Source organism: Anas platyrhynchos, chromosome 4 (genome assembly GCF_047663525.1).
Source record: "Anas platyrhynchos isolate ZD024472 breed Pekin duck chromosome 4, IASCAAS_PekinDuck_T2T, whole genome shotgun sequence".
Lineage (NCBI taxonomy): Eukaryota > Metazoa > Chordata > Aves > Anseriformes > Anatidae > Anas > Anas platyrhynchos.
This window is the reverse complement of record NC_092590.1, coordinates 75,963,807-75,983,097: the sequence shown is the minus strand read 5'-3', so window position 1 is coordinate 75,983,097 and position 19,291 is coordinate 75,963,807. Positions and strand designations below refer to the sequence as shown.

Here is a 19,291-nt window from a genome sequence, read left to right as displayed (position 1 = left end):
TTTTAACTGAGTGGGTTTTGAACAGGACTCAAATTTCTCTCTTCATTCATGTCAATTTCCTGAGACTGCAGAGGCAAAGTGCAGAGATTGATCTGCTACTTTTAATGAGGAATAGTTGTTTGCTGCTAATGGACTTGAATTATAAGAGCTTTTGCTCATACACTGCAGCTGTTACAAAGAAGTTGTCTTATGTCCTAGTGTCCTTGAAAACTCTACTACATAGTTCTAAATAATGCAAAGTGTGATTAATCTGTCAGTTTTAGTTCTGTGACGTTTTTCATGCCTTTTGTTGAATGGTAAAAACAGATTTTTCCCATATGTCAGGGAGGAAGGTAGAACAGGAAAACAAAGATGCAGGTGGAAAATAGTGTACTAGAAACATTAAAATGTGTTTGTTGAGTCATGAATTATGTTCATCAAAGATATGAGTCAAACATCTTTTCAAGCACAGTTATTATCAGTAACTGTAGCTGCAGACAAGATTCTGTTACAAGGCTCTGTTACAGTAGTAGCTCCAGTTTTGCTTTAGTAACTTTCTTAACACCTAATTTCATTAACAACCGTTTTTTCTCAACCCTTTTTTTTCAACCCATTTCAGACTTGAGTGCAGTTTTTTAGAAAGTAGAAAAACTTTATTTGAAGACGGTATATGAAAATATTTTTTCCCATTAATTCTGATTTTAGATAAGGGTTTGCTAAAATTATTATTAGGTAATGGTATATTTTTTTCTTAGACTAATGCAAGAATTTGCTATGCAAGCATCTTTAAGACCTTCAGGAGCTATTAAATCCTGCTGTATTTAGGACTGAAAGTGAAGGAATTTGGGGAGGATGTTCATCTCATGTCCTAGTGAACTAGGCTTCTCTTCTGCATCTCTGGTTTGCTGTCATTGGGCCTGCTGTGGAGATGGTAATTGAAAGAGTAAACATTACAGGAGCAATGGAAGCTCAAGGACTGAGAAAGATACTGTAAAAAAAGGCAGAGAATGAGTATACAAATAATAGCAAAAGGGAAATTGGGACAGATCAGGACACATGACAGCTGAAAATGCATGGATAGGCACAGGAGGAGAGATACAGGCTGGTAGCTGAGAAGCAGAAGGGTTCATGCCATTAGAAAACATCCTCTGTTCATGTCGTGGTGCCTCATGTGGTGCACAGGAGAAGCCATGCTCTGGGAATGAGACAGGGTTGCATAAGGGTGGATAATCAATTTTCTCCTTCACTGGCCAAAGAAGTTGCAAATGTAGTGAATGAAAAGGATTTGCAGAAGGTGAAACTGATAAAAACCGTTCAGAACTGCTGCAGGACGCTGAGATGGACTCAAGTTTCATCACGCTTTTAGATTAAAGAAGCAGTACTGCCTGTGTTGATGATACGATCTTTTTTAGTATCTATATTTCTAGTTTCTCCTGTAATATTGTTGTGGGTCAAGATTTAAAGAATTCTGCCTGGTTTTCAGAGCCTTCTCAGCTGACAGGTCCCATACTGGTAAGGTCCTGAGAATAATATCCCTGATTGCCCTCTGGCTTTGTGTGGGACTTCGCGTGCTGTGGACAGCAGAGGTTTGACAAACTGACAGAAAACACATGACTCTTAGCAGTTCTAAACTGATGATGCTACTGCAATCTGGAAAAGGCAGCTGGTCAATGCAAAGGGAGTCATTGTGCTTAGTGAAAGTAAATTTAGTGATTCATGGGGCTGTGGAGACCGTGCGAGACATCTGATATTGTGCCCTGCCTCTTTGTGAGACTATTTGTTCATCGTTTATATCTGCAGGTAAAGTCTTTTCCAATTTACACAATGTCATCATAAATGTGTATGTGAGATGTATAGTCATGGTATTATGTTTTCTACATAGTTACATGTAAAAAACTAGGCTTTTTTTTTTTTTATAAATAATTTTTCTAATTTTAAGAAACAAAAAATTTTCTTCTCTTAGTGAGGATACCAAGACTTAAAGTATTGCCTCATCTGCTCTCTACATTTCCTACCTATTTTGCCTCCCTGGTTAGCTGTTGAATGAGATTTGTTTGGACCCAATTTTGTAGCAGAGACAACATTCTCCTAACTTCAGGGAAAGCCTTGGTCATGGGATGATTCTGAATTTACCCTTATATTTAACAAGCTAGAAAGTAACTGAAATTACCAGTCTCACATAACTATGTCATGGGTACAAATATGGCAGGAAAAAAAGTATTATGTCAGCAAGGGAAATGAAGGTTATTTTTTGCAGCAAGAGTGATTTTATAGTACGTCTATTTACAGTATCAGACATGTTGATTGAGATCAATTTGATTTTGTTATAAAGTGCATAGTAAGCCTGGTATTGTATGACAAGATAATTCTTCCATACCAATAAAAAAAAAAAAAAGTTTGTAGACTTTTCCATAACATTTACCGGTTCTTGGACTTCCGTATTTTAAATTTCAGAATCAGTACTCTGTGGTTTAACACTTCAAATAACTGCAGTGTAAATTACCTTAATATTTTCTCTATCAAAATATCATCTCATGTAATGTAAATATTGTGTTTAATTAGGTTAATTGTCATACTGCATAATGTTGTATGCCTGAGTGACCTGTGAGTTATCAGCTGCACAGTCTTTGGGAAAAGTTATCATTTATTGCCTCTCAGAGATTGTTTATGTAGAAGTGAAGAGTTCACAAATCTGTGTCTTCTCAGCATTTGCTGCTTTAAAGTACTGTTTGAGGTTGATAGATGAAAGTTAGAAAAGTACATGTTCAGTGCCTGTTTTTTGTCTTTTAGCTAACATGTTTCTGCATTATTTTCAGATCATTTAAATCCAGATATTCTTGGATTTACTATTGACAGAATTAATTATTAAAGTTTGGTATATACTTTATGTTCGTTTAATATTCTGGGTTCTTGCTGCAACTAAGAGCACAACTTTTGCTCCGCTCATGAAACTTACCCAAATTTCTGCAAGTTACTTTGCTAAGAACTTAATGTGAATTCTGAAAATACTCTGCTTACACTGAGTAAATGGTAGTTTTAGTCTGGAAAGGCTGAGTAGGTCTCAGCCTCTCCATTGCCAAGGGGCTGCTGTTGCCACGTGCTGTCAGTGACATGCAGAATTGGTATTTACTGGGCACTGAGCATCTCCAGAGAGTGCCTCCAGGCAGATCATGGAATGAGATTGGGATGTGGTGTAGTGGGTGACATTAGTAGTAGGGTCTTGAGGTCTTTTCCAACCTTAATGACTCTGTGATTCTGTGATTCCAAGTTCCTGGAAATGCAGTTGTGGGATGTGCAAACAACACTCTGAAAGTGTAAGCATTGCTGAAATTCCAGTTATAGGAGTTTTGAATATGGCACCCTAAAATACTTAATACTTTAAATAATTGTAAATGTCTTGCTTGCATTTTGATAGGAACAAGTAGGGTAATCATCTTTTTGCTGTGAGGGTAAGAGTAAATATTGATCCATAAAAATTAATATTTCTGTGTTTGGAGCAGGGTTTGGGTTGTCCATGATGGATTATGAGTCAATGATAAAATAAATAAATAAAGTCTCTGACTTAGAAAGGGGGGGAAAAAAAAAGAGAGAAAAAAAATTGTTTTCCATTGATGAGAGAAGCCAATACCTGTCACCTTTTGTATTAATCCAGAAAGAAAATATGAAAACTGATGAGGCTGGTTAGCTGCCTTTCTCTTTGAGTTTTGTGTGTGTGTGTACACATAATAAATTGGCAAGTTCTGTATCTATCAATGGAATGAAATGAGATTGCATTTGTTAAAAAAATATATATAGTCCCATTTTTTTAACAGATGCTAATTCGAGCAGACACACCTTATACTTGATGTTATTTTATTGCTCCAGTGATTTATTGTTTCTCTGCGCAGACATCCACTTATTTTTAAAGCAGCTCACCAACAACATTCAGCTGTGTTACATCTTGAGTTGCTGTGCCTGTCACCCTTTTACTATCTGATTTCACAATCACATTATCTTGAATGAATATGGAAATTCCTTTTATAAAGCGATTGATCTGCTAGAAAAGTGAAAGAGGTGGTCAATTTTTTTTTTTTTTTTTTTTTTTTTTTCCTATGTAAGGTATTTCTGTATTAAAGTTACTGAAAATGCATCACATTTTGTTAGAAGGATTTGAACAGAAAGCTTCCAGGCACAGTAAGTCAATCTTCAGTAATTTTTTAAAGAATTCAAGTCTAGCATTTGGGAGATGACTGCTTGTTACGAGAAACAAAGTGGCTGATGCGCTGTCCCTGTCCTCCAGGCTGTAAATGGAGTTCATAATTAATAAGTGGAATATCATAATGTACTTTTCTGAGATATGAATAATGCCTTGAAAATATTTTTCAGGGTTAGTGAATGCAGTGCTCTGTAAATGGAGCGAAATATCTAGTATCTGTGTAATGGAAATAATGGGTAGAAACGGAAGAGATAGCATACCTGAATACAACAAAGGAATAACAAAGGACATTTTTTTTTAAGTATTAATAAAATTAAGAGTAGTCCAAAGGTGACGTAAACGTAACAGACAGAAGGGATGCAGTATCATGCAGTCATGAAATAACTACCTTTAAAATGTTGCTTTTTGGACAAATGACTATAGCAAATGGCCAACCTGGGAATAAATCTTTTAAAATGTTTATGCAGTCTCAATTTATTTGTAAATATGTTCTTTAGAGAAGTGATTTGTGATGCTGGAAGAAAATGGACTAAATGTGAGCTTCAACAAAAAAGAATTGAAACGTGTTTGTTTCAGAATTGAAGTCATAAGAAACAATTGCAAAAATGTACTGCGTGTCCCCCATAAGAAATTGAAAACAGGCTTGTTTAGCTCTAAGTGTCCAGGGGAGAAGAGTGAAATAACTATTTCTGCATAGCAGTAGTTATCTACTGAATTTAAATGGGACAGCCAGGTTCATGGAATGAATGGAATGGAGAGAACGTGATGCCAAATCAGATAATCTCATGTATGACTCTGAAATATACTTTGTTTTTCTTTTCACTTGTGGAGCTGAAGTGGCTTTCAAATTGAAGTGGTGCTGAGCTGATCATTTCACATACGAAAGCAATCCGGCTGCATCCCTGTATTTCAGGAGCTCCTGTTTGGTGAGGTACTTTATGGCTCTTCCTGTGCTCCTTGGATCCCTTGAATGGGGAAAAATCCCAGAGTAGCCATCCTTCACATGTTAAGAAAACAGTAAACAACAGAACAAAGTTGTATATTAGAGAATATTTAAACATTTCATGTTTCCAAAAAATACCTTGGAGGATGCTGACTTTACCTTTCACGGAGCAAATTTTCAGGGTCCTGCTGGTGCCAAGGGGCTTGAAGAGCTTTTTCCTCCATATCGTTGCAGCATATTATTTATTTAATTATTTTCTCTGAAGGAGCTACAAGTTAAATAGAACAGCGTATGTGGACTCAGAGTTGACTTGGTACTGATCAAGCTTCCACTTTTCTGATGTCATTTGGTTATTTTGGCCAACAGCTTTGCATCTGCCCTCGCATTCCTTCCTTAGCCTCTTACTTTCCATCTCCTGTTCCTTGCTTTCACCTTCAGGACCAGAGGTGTGCGGCACATGGCTGGTGCTTTAGGAAAGAGGGAAAAGGCAGCGGTTTCAAGTTATTCCACCGTTAGTTTCTTTCTTTTACTTTCTTCAAAACCTTTCCTTTTTCTGTTAGAGTAAGATTTGTATAGGAGGGAAAGGGCCATAATTCACAATTTTCTATGCAGGATGAGATAGTTGATCAGCAAGAAACTCAAATTATTTTATTCACCTGCTCTGGAAGTTCTTTCTGCTTTTAGTCTTGGTAGCTGGCTTTATGACATTTTTTGGTTAATGCTTCATCTGTGCCTGTGTGTATATGGGTAAGAATGTGTGTTATTGTGGAAATGTCAGCTCCACCGCACCACTGGCTGCACTGTGACAGGATTTTGGTATCAAATGTCTAGCAGGGACGTGACCTCTGTAAAGGGAAACACTGCTCCCTGCCAGCAGTGAGGAGCACGTTCATTCTTTTCCCTTTCAGCATTGAGAATACCGATGAGCGTTTATTTTCTGTTTAAGAGCACCACCTAGTGGACTTCTTGATTTCTCATTTCTGTTGCTTTGAAACACTTTATTCCAGTTCTTCTGGGTAGTAAATTAGCCTCGTGGAAAGATTTCCCAGTCAATAATGCCACTTGTAAGTTTAATGCTAATACTTCTTTTGATTGTGTTTTCTTTTCAAATACAACTGCTTGTAATAGGCAATAATCAGGTTATTTGCAAAGCAGACTTTGTAGTGAACTCTCTTGCAAACAAATTTGTTAGAGACAGTGGAAATAAAAACGAAACACAGTGTAAGAATCCAATCAACACATACGTATTTATGTCTATACATAACATAGATTTTCTCCAGCAATATAATTATTCCATCATTATTCAATGTATTGTGGGTTTCTTATTTTGTTGTTAATAATAAGTGTGACTAAATGATTATATCCAAAATATATTAAAGTTTTGTCAGTAGCTCAAAATTCATACTTAGTGAAACTATCCAATTAAGGTATACTCATTGCTATTTTGAGTGTGTTGATTTAGCACCTCTGAGATGCTTATATAACTCACACATAATAAAGGAACACCACCAATATTTCACGGAAGTAATATCTCCATTCAGAGCAAGGAGTCGGGCAAGGCTCCTTGCTGTGTGGGGATGGGGCTGGAGCTGCTCCATGTGCCCCTGGCTCAGCTCATCTGCTCCCTTCTTGCCCTGAGCATTTTATTCATCAAACTGCTACAAATTTATTCATGCTATTTTCCCAGAAGAGAAGATGTTCACTTATTTCTCTATTCTTCTAGTAAATCAAACTGGCTGATCAAAAGGTTCAGTGCTGGGGAGCAGAGTGAGCAGGATGAGGGCATTTTGAGGGATGGAAAAGGGGGGCCTTCTTCGCCCTGTGCTGTTGCACTGTTCCTCTGTTGGTGTTATATTTTCCAAATCTCAGCTGTGTGGCATCTATCTGAAACACAGCATAGTGGCAGATGAAAACATTTATTTTGTCACTAAGCAGGAATTAAATATAAATAGCCTTGTTTGCACTTTTGAGGGATATAGACGTACACACATAAAACAAACCTGTGAGCACGCTGCATTTATTTTCACGGTTGTGCAGGCACTTCTCCAAAGAAACACATTAAACACTTCTTTATACAGTGTTGGCTCCCACGTTGTTCTGAAAAACTGGGTCCCTCACTATATTATGTGCTCCTTTTTACACAGTGACAGTTTTTCATGCTGCCTTGTGGTAGTGACATTGTTCATGTCTAAGATATATATATCATTTTTTTAATATATGTTTTTAATGACATTTGTCACTGCAGTTTTGGTTCCTTGTTCTGACATATTGTTTGTTTTGCAGTAGCATTGGCCTTGAAAAGTGTATTTTCATTGTGGTAAATCACCAAGAATCATGTTATGAAATGGTCCCTGCCCTGAAGGTTTTACATTCTAAATAGAGGAACCAATAAAATGTGAAAAGAGAAATAGAGGAAAGAAGGTATCATTTGTCCAGTTACACAACAGATTAATACAAGAGTCAGTAAAGGACCCTCAAAGCCCTAAATCCTAATTAAATTTCTCTACTGCTGTGCTCTGCTGTTTATCATGGTATTTAATATATCACTTCAGTTTACTGGAATTATCTTAGATTTTCATTTTTGCAAAACAGTATTATACAGAGATTTCACACTTGAAATGTATTTCTGTTCTATCTAGGTTATTTCCTCCACCTGCAGAACTCCAGCTATAATTGCAGTTGCTGTTTATCAGTTTTATGCTACTACATGAATATTTTTCAAAATTTACAGTTGTTTTTTTTTTTTTTTTTTTTTTTTTCTTAGCTTCTCATATTAGATTCACACACTATTATCATTACACTCCCTGATAAAAAAAAGTCTCTCTCCAGGGACATAACATCTCTCAGTTTTTTTTTGTATGTATTTTGGCATACTTGAGCAGATGCAGCAGAGAGACCTCAAGATGACAAGGGGGCTTTAGGACATGAAAAATGGGGAGGTGCTGGCAGAGCTGGAAATTTTTCAGACTGCAGAAGATAAGTTTTTTGGGCAGGATCTTGTTGGCATTTTTCAGCTGCCTAGTGGGATGACGTAGAGAAGCTGGAGCCAGACTGTACTTGGAGACTCATAGTAATGGGGTGAGACACAACTGACACCAGGGAAATTCTGTTTGAATATTAGGGGGGGGAAGGAAAAAAAAAATAAAAAAAAAAAAAAAGTGATAAAACAGTGAAAAGAGGCAGAGAGATTTAGAAAATCTCTAAGGGTAGAGATTTAACAGCATGACTGGATAAAACTTAGAGCAATCTGGCCCTATGTCAATGTAGGCTCTACTTTAAGGAGCTGTTTAAAGCAGGTGACATATGGAAGTGCCTTCCAATCTAAGTTACTCTAGGATTCTGACTTTTCATTAACGTAATATCCCACTCAAATATTTAACAGACTTCTGTAGCATAGTAAATAAGAAATTTATTATAAACAAATATTTTGTGGGATATAGATGAAAAATTTATAAATGCAGTTCTTTTGTCCTCTGTAAGCTACGTTTTGATGGTCGTAAAGGCCTCTTGGTTTAGAAAAGAGTTCACAAATATCTTCCTTATCTGTTTTTATTATTTATTTATTTATTTACTTTTACAGTAAGGAAAGCTGGCTTGGATGAATTATAACTCTTAACAATTCACACTTTATTATGTAAAGCATAAACAGTATTTGAATGTAACTTGTGCAGAACTTCCTAAATTTATTCATGCAGTATGACATAACTGCTTGTGAAAACAGTGAGTTGGGTTTCAGTGATCAGAGATATTGGAAATGTTTGATCTGTGGCTTATTCACACTGTAGGACATCAAAGGATGGAAATAGTTTAGGAACATGTCCTTGGTAGGTCCTTGGCTCCTACAGAAGAATGTGGAGTTCTGGGTCTTCCAAAACCTCTAAGGAGAAAAATGGGATTTGTGACTCTCTGAGAGGTGTTTGAAAGTAAATGTGTAGGTAGGGAGCTTTACAATTTTGGATGTAAGGAAGAGGAGGAGAAGTGAAACATTTATGGAAGAACTGACTGCGTTGTTGTAGCTGAAACATGAAAATTACAACAGTGCTGTATAGAGGTTGCCTTGATCAACTTCATGGATTAAGAGGTTCACTACAAGTCGTAAAAGTTGCTTATCAGAAATCCTCTAGTCTCTAGTAAAGAGTACTTGCTATCTTTGATCATGACTAGTTCTAGGGTAATTAAAACCACAATTTTTCATCATTAACAAAAATATTGTATTTGAATAAGGGAACAGAAAATAATCTAAAAAATGCAGCTAATTATTGTTACAAGTTTTCTTGTTATTGGTACAAATTGCTAAAATAGGTCATTTGATGCAATTTCACTCTTAATTAAATATGCTATTGTAAAGATGAATTTCTATAGCCGATTTCTAAAAATTGTAGTGCTTACGAACATAAGTGTGACAGTGAACTCTAAGTATTAACATTTGACTGAAAAGCACAGATACATAAATATGCATAGGCCCAACTCTCAGAGAAGTCATTTCTAATTTAGATGCTTGTAAAACTGCTCTGCTTACTGCTGTGAAACACAGACCCTAGAAGATACGTGCAAGATGTTATTTTACAATCTAGTTTATGCTGCATTTGTTTCTGTGAAGTCAGCAGTTCTTGGAGCTGGAACAAAATGATATCTGGTTAGGATTCTTCCATTTTTTCCTTTTTATTAAATAATAAATTTTAATAAATTTCCTGACGTTCTTGCATTTGTTACTATCTAGCTGCTTTGCATTCACTTAGTTTACACATTTCTCAGGGCTTGATCCATGTTCTGTGCAGCGTAATGGGAGTTCTGTTTTTTGTGTGTGTGGAATAATTAATTGGAAGTTTTATTGAGAACTAAGCAAATCTTTCAGGAAAGCCATACCTCGCTAAATTAAAGAAAACATATTGATTTGGAATCAGAATTTAGCCTAGAATAACTTTATTTGAATATCTGCTAATTCATAATACATAACTGATAAAATTTTCAGTGTTAAAGGAAGATATTGGGTATATATCTTGTTGCTAAATCTCAATTTACGTTTTAATACACTGTATGGTGTGTTTTCAAATTAACTGCAGTGTTTAGCTTGTGTCTGTTGATTGCTGTTGGCTATTTCAGCAAATAGACTAATCAAAACGTCATCAAAATGCTGTGAAAAAAACAAATGGTTCATTAATAAAAAACTTATCTGCTTTAAAGTACTTGTGATAATTAAAAAACATATACTTTTTTTCAGATCTCTTTTATTCATATCATGTTTTATTTCTTTTAAAACTCAGATAGGAATTGCACAGTGTAGAGAACATTTTTAGACAATACGTAGTTATGAAACCTATTTGCATGACTGCAGCAAAAGGTTACTGAATGCCATTGTGTTGCTAAGGTGCCCAGGAGTGGGAGCACAAGATTCTTTCTTTGTGTTTGTTACCTTGAACTACAAGGAGAGAAAAGCAAGGCAGAAGATAATCTACTGATGACTCAAGGCTCATAATATGACAAGAGATTGTGCACTGCTGGGGAAGAATTTGTGTATATTAGCCCTACTTGATATTTGGTAGCACATTTGATATTATAAAGTGTTTAGCAGTGATTGTAATTTAAGAATTCAAACGCTGTAAATAGAAGACAGTCTTGGAAAAACAAACATTTTCTAGTGCAGCAAAGATATTTTGCTAACCGGTGTACTATTTGACAAATTAAAGATGTGTCTAGACTGTCTTCCTGTAGTGTAGTCTCAGAGTTATTCAACTAAATGATCCAGCACTTTTTCCCAATATGATGATGATGATAATAATAATGGCTTAGAGAAGCTTTTAGAAAAAGGAATTAAAAAGATGTTTCACAGATTGTGTGTGATTTCCTAATGTAGTGTTCTTGTAGTGTTATTTCCCTCTTTTCTGAGGGAAAATTCCCTCAATTTTTTAAATTTATTATTGTACTAATGTAGTAGCATTTTAGCAGTATAGTCTACTAATACAACTAATCAAAATGAAGGAATTCATAAACATGGAGATTATTCACCTTTCTTTTCAGTCATAAAAAAATTGCACTTCTAAAAAAAAAAAAAAAAAGGCTGAATATTTACACCTTTCAAATTAATTTCCTGACCAGTGAAAAAAAAAAATCAGAAGGTTCAGAAAATAACATTATTCATGACTTTACTGTACATCAAGGTAAAATATATATGCACAATGTATACAGTTAGAGATACAAACATATTACATACATGCTTCTATAGTTTGTGTTATTTTGTTTTTTACTTATGATTCCAAAATTCATATTTGAGCCAGTTGTGCTATTCATGCCAGCAGTGTTTTGTAACACACATATACGCAGTGAATTATTTTCGTACATACATTGGCATTTCATAGTTGCCAGATATTCCTTTGATATAGATTTTTCAGGAATTTGGTAGATAATTCATCCATATGAAAGATTAAAACCCCGTGAAGCTGCTAAAAAAAAAAAAAAAAAGAAACAGCAAGATCTGTGTATGCTCCTAATCTCACTCCTGTTTTTTTTTTTTCAGAATAAAATCATTTTAGACCCCATGACTTTCAGTGAGGCCCGATTCAGACCATCTCTTGAGGAGAGGCTGGAGAGCATTATCAGTGGAGCGGCACTGATGGCAGACTCCTCGTGCACGCGAGACGACCGCCGAGAGAGGATCGTAGCCGAATGCAACGCTGTGCGGCAGGCCCTGCAGGATCTACTCAGCGAGTATATGAATAACGTAAGTTACACAAATTTAGTATTGGCTTCTTTTCTGTAGATGTTTAAATTTTCCGTATATAATATTCTGGCTTTAATTATTAAAAAAAAAAAAAAAAAATACTTCTTTCATATGGGGAGTAAAGGTAACACTATTTGAATTATTTAATATTTTAACGTGTTGCGAACTTCTGACAGAACTTTGGTACAATTAGAAGTTCACAGGAATGTGTTTTGGTCTGTGAAGGAACTCCTTGCTCCCCATAGCTGTAGCATTGAAGTTGCTTCTTAGGTACTAAATAGCCAACAAATAATTATGTTGAGATTAAAATGAAACCTAACAGCAAGAAATGTCAGTGGGAAATGACCCAAGAAGAATTTTCCCTAATGAAAATGAATATAGTTCATTATCAAAGTGATTTCCACTGTGCAATAATGGTCATTGCGTGTGCTTGTTAGGATGATACCTGTAGATGCTCTGCTGTGTAGGTTAAACCACTGAAATTCTGTGCTTGCTGTTGGAGCTATTAAATATTCAGTTGCCCTGAAAGTAGTGAGTAATATTAATCAGTGTTGCTGCTCACATAAAGAGATGTCTGCAGTGTCTTTAATACGGCATCTTTATTCCTATGAAGGGATTCAAGAGATGTTGAATTGTTCAACATGATGTTAACCTGCAGTGCATAACCTTTGTTCTGCCTAACTTATCCCAGAAAATTCTCTCCACCTAACATATTAAAACTCATAAATACAACCCCTGTTTCCTGTGGAGGACATGTGAAGTCCTAAGCAACGCTGACAACCTTTTTTAAATGGCAATTTAATGTTGAGAGAAATACAAGAAACGATATTTTCTTCCCTTCTAAAAACGTGGTAGTTGCCAGTTGAAACAAGCAGTCATTGTACCTATGGTTGCCCCCTTTGCAACCCTTTGAGCACTGAAGTATAAGACTAACAAAGAGTCTTAAACTCTCTTTACAAACATACTTTATATGATCTGAAATATTTGAAAACAGGTATCTGAAAAAAAAACATTATTAGATTGACAATATGGTTTGCTGTTTCTTGTCTGTCATTGCTTGCTACCAGACTATAGGATTGCATATTTTGATCTTATTTTGCTGGAATCATTAAAACAATGTTCAAGGAGGAACCTTTAACATTGTTATTTACATCGGTACTCTTATGGTTACTTGGTAGACTGATACAACGTAGTATCAATCGTGCAAAATTCAGTCATGTATTTATTTATATATATGGAAAGTGACAGATCATTTCTGGCTTATGGTGGTTGATCAAATGTGCATACTCCTTTGGTACTTGTTACGAGGTACAAAAAAAAAAGTCAAATTGAATTTTCTGTGGTCATACTTTCCGGTTACAGACAATGAATTGCTGGGTATTGGCAATGTCATTTACAGCCATTTCTAGTTCAATCCTTCTCTGGTTTAAAACTGTTCACTTCAAGTTATCTACGTCTATGATTTGGGGTCAGAGTGGAGTTTCAACTGTTTGGCTGCCAAGCAGATAATCCCATTTACCATGTTAGGCATTTACACTGCAAAGATCTGTATAAATTGGTTGTGATTTACGTTCTATCTTACATTAAATTTCCATAGATTCTAAGTAGAATATGGAATGCAAAAGAACACACTCAGAATAGAGTTGTCATTCTTGAAGTTTCATTCTTGATCTGTTGTTATTGCACCCGTGGATGGTATTCTAGGCATGAACGGGGAGGGTTATAGGCAGCTCTGAAATACAAGGTTGGCTGTGCAATGATGTGAGGTGGTTGTGCTGAATGCTAAAGGCAATGCAAAGAGAAAAAGGGGGCTTTGCCTGATTTTGCTTGCGAGACGAGGAGAGAGCATCCAACTAAACAGCATAGGAACTTCTGCCTTTTAGGTAGTGTAAGATGTATATGAAAACTTCCTCGACCTGCAGGACTCTCTCTGTGTGCATCTCTTTTTTAGGAAGTGTACTTCAGAGAGTCATGGATGCTCTGTGCTCATGCAGGGCATTTTTAGTATGTCTGTCACCTCTCCTGTCACTCCCTGCACCTGTGATCTGTTTTTGTCATTAGTTGCTTCACTAGCCTCTAGTAGATCAATATACTCTGCTACACAGAAAAGTAAAATTTAGCACTGACAACAATGTTGTTTCTTCTATTCATCTACCCAGTCTTTATGGATCCATCACAGTCTAGTATGTAGGTAACAATGTTCTTTGTTAGTTTTGTAAAAGGGGTGAAATCTCTCTATTATCAAAAGTTCTACTGAAGTAAGTTAAAGCTGGTTTTGCAATTCAGAAAACTTAGATAGTCAAGTGCCATAGGTCATCTTATCATTTGGTGAGGGAGACACAAGACTGGTGAAACAAAAATTCAAGATATGTGGCATAGGGATAAGAGTTTTTAAAAAATATGGAAATACCCACTTTCAGAATGTTGGCAACCAAATCAAAAATATGAAAAAAATTGTGAAAGAGGAGGATAGGATACTCTTCAACTTAGAAGAGTAAAAGTAATGCTGGTTTTGCATTTATATTATTGTCTGTTATAAAGGACTGTCACAGTGATAGAAGACCTTGAAAAGACATGTCTGGAGAGGTGTTTTGGTTCCTCCTTCCTTCTCCTGAGATAAATGTTGGTTTATTCCATTTCCTACGTATTGACTTAGATTTTTTTCAAGCTTTTTCCTATTCACAAATACTCAGATGTTCTGGTCCCAATTCAGAGGTTACTTAAGCAATTACTGTACTAGGAGGCTTTTGAATTATTGTTACAGCAAAATTAGTCCCTAGGATCTTTACCAGTTCTATGAACAATTATGTATTTGTATAATACATTGCATTGACTGGAGTCTCACAGTGCATAAGCACTCAACAAGAACTTGTATGGAGATGAGATATAAACTGTTTCATTATCGTTTGTGTATCTTGTAGTAGATATCTATTAATACATATGTTCCATTTGTCTTATCACTAGCTATGTCAAAACATTTTCCCAGCATGGTATCTGTTATTGCCATGCTGAACTCAACTGAACTTTAAAATTTTTCATTTCTGGGAAGTGGAGGCAGAAGGAATCTCAGTCTGCTAGACTAGATATGACATTTTCCATCTCTCAGAACATCAGAGTTTTTTTCCTCTGCGTTCTTAGGTATCTGTAATAAAAATGATCATTTATTAAATTACATTACTAGTCTTCTGTCCTGCAGAGGACTAAATACAGCTCTGCAGAAGCTCTTAATACAATTGCTTTCCATTTATCTAAATGAAAAAAAAAAAATGTTTAGCAGATGGTTAGCTCTGATTGTGGTCTATTTTTTTTTTCTCCTGATTTTCTCTTGTGGATCCTTCGTCCTTTGTATTGCAGACTGACAGGGAGCAAAAATCTTAAAAAAAAAAAATAAAATTATATATATATATATATATATATATATATTTCTAGCTCTTAGACTCCTGTATTAGAAGTACACTGGTAAATTGATGTAAATCAGCTCTGGGTACCCTTTCCAGCAAGCATGAGGGTGCTGCTGTGTTGATGTCTGGTTACGATGAGAAGGGAAGAAAATAGTATCTTTAGAAAAGTATGCTTAAAAAAGATGCTTTGAATACCTCTGACATCACTGGTTTCAGTGCCAAAAAGAGGCAGACTGTGAATTTTGGGTTGCTGTGGAGTATCCAAGACAATTTTGGAAAGCAGTTGACAAGTGAGTAAGCCACGACTGTTCAAGACCTCTATAATCACTTGAATCATGGCTTGGATGAGTACAAGTCCACATTTGAAAAGACATTTCCCATCTGTTCAAATACCAGGTTATCTTCTCAAACCTTTGGGCTTGTTCTTAGGCCAGCTTTCATTCCCGTACCTTCACTGGCCTGGGCCCCCATGCTCCTGCTTTCACCCACAGCCAGCATTTCAGAAGAGCGTGGGGTTTGCTCTAATTGGATTAGGGTTTTGGGGTGGAAAACAATTCTTTGTATGCAAATGGAATGAACGGTCCTTTCTGAAGTTCTTGTATTACTATTTAATGTGTAGGTGTGAGATCCAGAACTCTACAGGCTAGGCTTGTTTTTGTTGATATTTTACTGATATTACCATAGGAATAATGTTGCTTTGTGTTTGCTATTTTTAATCTTGTTCTCTAAAGTTACTCCCCATTTCTGACTTCTGTTCACTGTAGCTGAGGTGTTACAGGCTCTAATTCCTGTTTCCTGCAGAGAAGAAAATGTCATATCTTGAAGATGCAAAATGTAAGAAAACAGCAAGAGTAAACACAAGTGTACTGTCAGCTTCTCTTCACAGATATATCAGTAAAAAGTTTGAATTGCTCAAAGTAGAATTGTAATGCTGCACTACATGAAAATGAAATGTCCTTAAAGGACAGCTAAAGTTATTGTGCTTGATTGGAGAATGAAAAAAACATGATAGCAAAGGGAAATCTATAAACTCTCAAGATAGTGTCAGCTCCCGTATTTAACAGCTCCATCTGAATTCATATTTAAAAGAGAAAAGTAATAACTCGTGAGTAACCTTGCATAAGGTTAGTCTGGGCGACAGTGAGCAGTAAATTACAGTTATGAGGCAGAGCGATGTCCGTAGCTGTCCGGAGATGAGCAGCCAGGGCTGAGTGACAGGAGGCTGGCTGCTGAGTCACCAGGATCTATTGACGTGGGCATAACCATCTTGGCAGGACGGGTTTTCGATTGGTACCATTGTTGAGCTCCTGTTTTTTGAAGCATTTCTATAAAAGAATGGCTTGATTGAAGCTCCAGACTGTTTCAGGCTGGAAATAAGCTCATTTACTATTCACTTTGCTCTTTTGGAGGTTATACAGGCAGTTTTGTCCTTCTTAACTTGGAAGAAACAAGTAGAAACACAGTAGTTATGACGGGAGGAGTAGAATATATCCCCAAATTTGCAATTATTTTATGATGTGCTATAGCATTGCTTCTCAGTCACTTTAGGCTTTGCATTTATGCGTCCCCCCTGAGTGCCTCGACTTCTCCTGCCTGTACATAAATCACTGTCTGAGTCTGCTACCTGTAATATAACTTCAAAAGAATTCAGCCACGTTTTAAGGAACCTTCTGCTTCTTCTTTTTTGATGGTATCATCAAAGCCACATAGGGATGTGTAGTATTTTTATGATGGTTTTACAGAACTGCTGCACCGCTGAGAGTTTTTTTTTTTTCTTAATCTGTTCATTCTGGTATTTTCTGTTTTTTTTTTTTTTTTTTTTTTTTTTTGTTGTTGTTTTGTTTTGTTTTGTTTTGTTTTTTTGTTGTTTTTTTTTTCAGGTCCATGTTCAGTGTTTCTTTTGTTGTTTTTTTTTTTTTTTTTTCTTAGCAGATCCAGGGAACCACAATAATGTTTGTCATCAAAAGCTACTTCAATAGAAAAGCCCTGTGTAAATGTGGAACTTTATAGCGCGGAAATGACAAATATGCTAACAATTTCCCTTAACTTTCGGCTTTGCTGGTCGTGAAATAACACAGCCCTGTGGTGTTTCATCTGTTTGGAGCTAGTAGGTTTTCAGATCCATTTGTTGGGAGTAAATTCAGTTTCTGAACCGCAGTACTGATAGCTTTGGCTTGGTGGTGTGTCCAATGGAAAAGTTTTTATAGGTACCTACAGTATGCTCTGTGTCTGTAAAGCAAGACTGTGATGTGCCATTGAGAAAGCTTTGTGTCTTCTGTTAAAATTAAAATAAAGCAAGTGAGATTTTTTGAATCCGAAGCTGAATTGATATATTAGGTTGAGTGATGTTTCTGAGTTATTAGGAGGAAATTCATCACTCACATGGTGAGGCCCTGGCACAGGTTGCCCAGAGAAGCTCCATCCCTGGAGGTGTTCAAGACCAGGCTGGATGGGGCTTTGGGCACCCTGATCTAGGGAGTGCTGTTCCTGCCCATGGCAGGGAGTTGGAACAAGATGATCTTTAAGGTCCCTTCCAACCCAAGCCATTCTATATGATTCTGTGATATTTTCTGTTTTCCCTCTAAATTATCATGGAAATTTTGAAAAAACTTGAAGGGTTGGGGGGAGGAAGGGAGTGGAAAGGTCTACATCATGTTACATTCCGGTGCCTCTATGAGTTCTTTTCCTTATTATCACTTCATTGTTATTCCATTATGATGTCAACTACATTTTTAAGGGTCTATTTACTACTATACGTGCTCGTCATTGGAAACCATGTGTTGAGTATTTCCATAACTGTGAGAAGATGAACTTTCCTGCAATTGCAAGGAAAGTACAGATTTATGTTCACAGAAACCAATTTTTTAAGAAGTGATATATCAATATTAAGGTATTTTAAGTCATGTTGGATGTTAGTCATTTACATTTAAAAGTTTTGACATTTCCACACTAAAAAAAAATATCTGTACTAATGTTACAGTATTCGTTTGATTGTAGTGTTTGACTGCTAGAGGATGTATTAATGCTTGTCTGTACAAAGATGTAGGATTTCTTTCAGATTAATTCCCTCCTCTTTAAAGACTCTGTGCATCTCCATTATGCACTGCAGTACTTGTACTGGAATTAACTGGGCAAATAAGGAATTCTGTTGGTTTGACTATTGAACTGAAAACTGGGAGAAAAGAATGAAGTGGGACAGAATGGCATGGGCTCAAAAGCCATGGGGAAGATTGTTTGGGATTTCATTTTGATGACTTTTTTTTTTTTTATTTAGTGTATATATATATATATATATATATATATTTGATTTTGTTTTCTTTCTAACTAACCCAAACTTTCCTATAGAATGTGAGTGTTTCTTTCCTACATGCCAAGGCTTGGAGAATGTGATTTAGTAAGTGTAGCCCAAATTATTAATACTTGGCCTCCAGAAAACTTTTTTTTTTCTTTTTTAACAACTGTGTTTATTATCCATCTTTGTTCTACCTCACATAACTACACGTGCATGCTATACTTCTGACACCTCATCAGAGTATGTGCCCCTTTTAAATTCAGTATATTCAAACAAAAAACGTTTTGGAAAAAAAAAAGAGCATTACATTTTCTCCTACTGAATGTCATGTTATGACTCATTTTATTTTGCGTTAATTAGTTTTGATTTTTCTGAAGTGTGTTCTTACAGAAGTAATGACTTCTGCATCACTGCTTTTAATATTCTGGAAAGCACAGTGGTAATGTTTGTGAGACTTAGGCTATCTGAAAATAATGTTGTTAAAGCTATTTGTTCACCTGTAGAAAAGTCCTTTATCAATTTTGAGTATACAGCATGATTCATAACTTTTTTGTTTTTTCTTTGCACTGAAGTTAGCATTTATGGGTCATTAGTTTGTTATTTTTCCTTGTCTGCAAGTCAGCATCAGTGAGAAAGTAGTTTTTCATGCATTTTAGACTATACCAGTAGCAATATGATCATTATCCCTATGTACATCTGCTTTTTTTTTTTTGTGTATGCCTCTTACTTTCAGTGTTTGCATAGTCCAGATATATGTTGTTGT

At 35.9% G+C, this 19,291-nt stretch overlaps 1 protein-coding gene across 6 annotated transcripts in view; it reads left to right on the top strand.

Annotated features, from left to right (window-relative positions):
• The window catches only part of CTNNA2 (catenin alpha 2), a 469,784-nt gene that overhangs the window by 126,105 nt on the left and 324,388 nt on the right, over window positions 1-19,291 (top strand). For all 6 annotated transcript variants that reach the window (XM_072037885.1, XM_027455797.3, XM_072037884.1 and 3 more), the window contains exon 7: window positions 11,632-11,835. In XM_072037885.1, coding sequence (XP_071893986.1) covers window positions 11,632-11,835 — 204 coding nt within the window. The remainder of the gene's footprint in view (window positions 1-11,631; window positions 11,836-19,291) is intronic.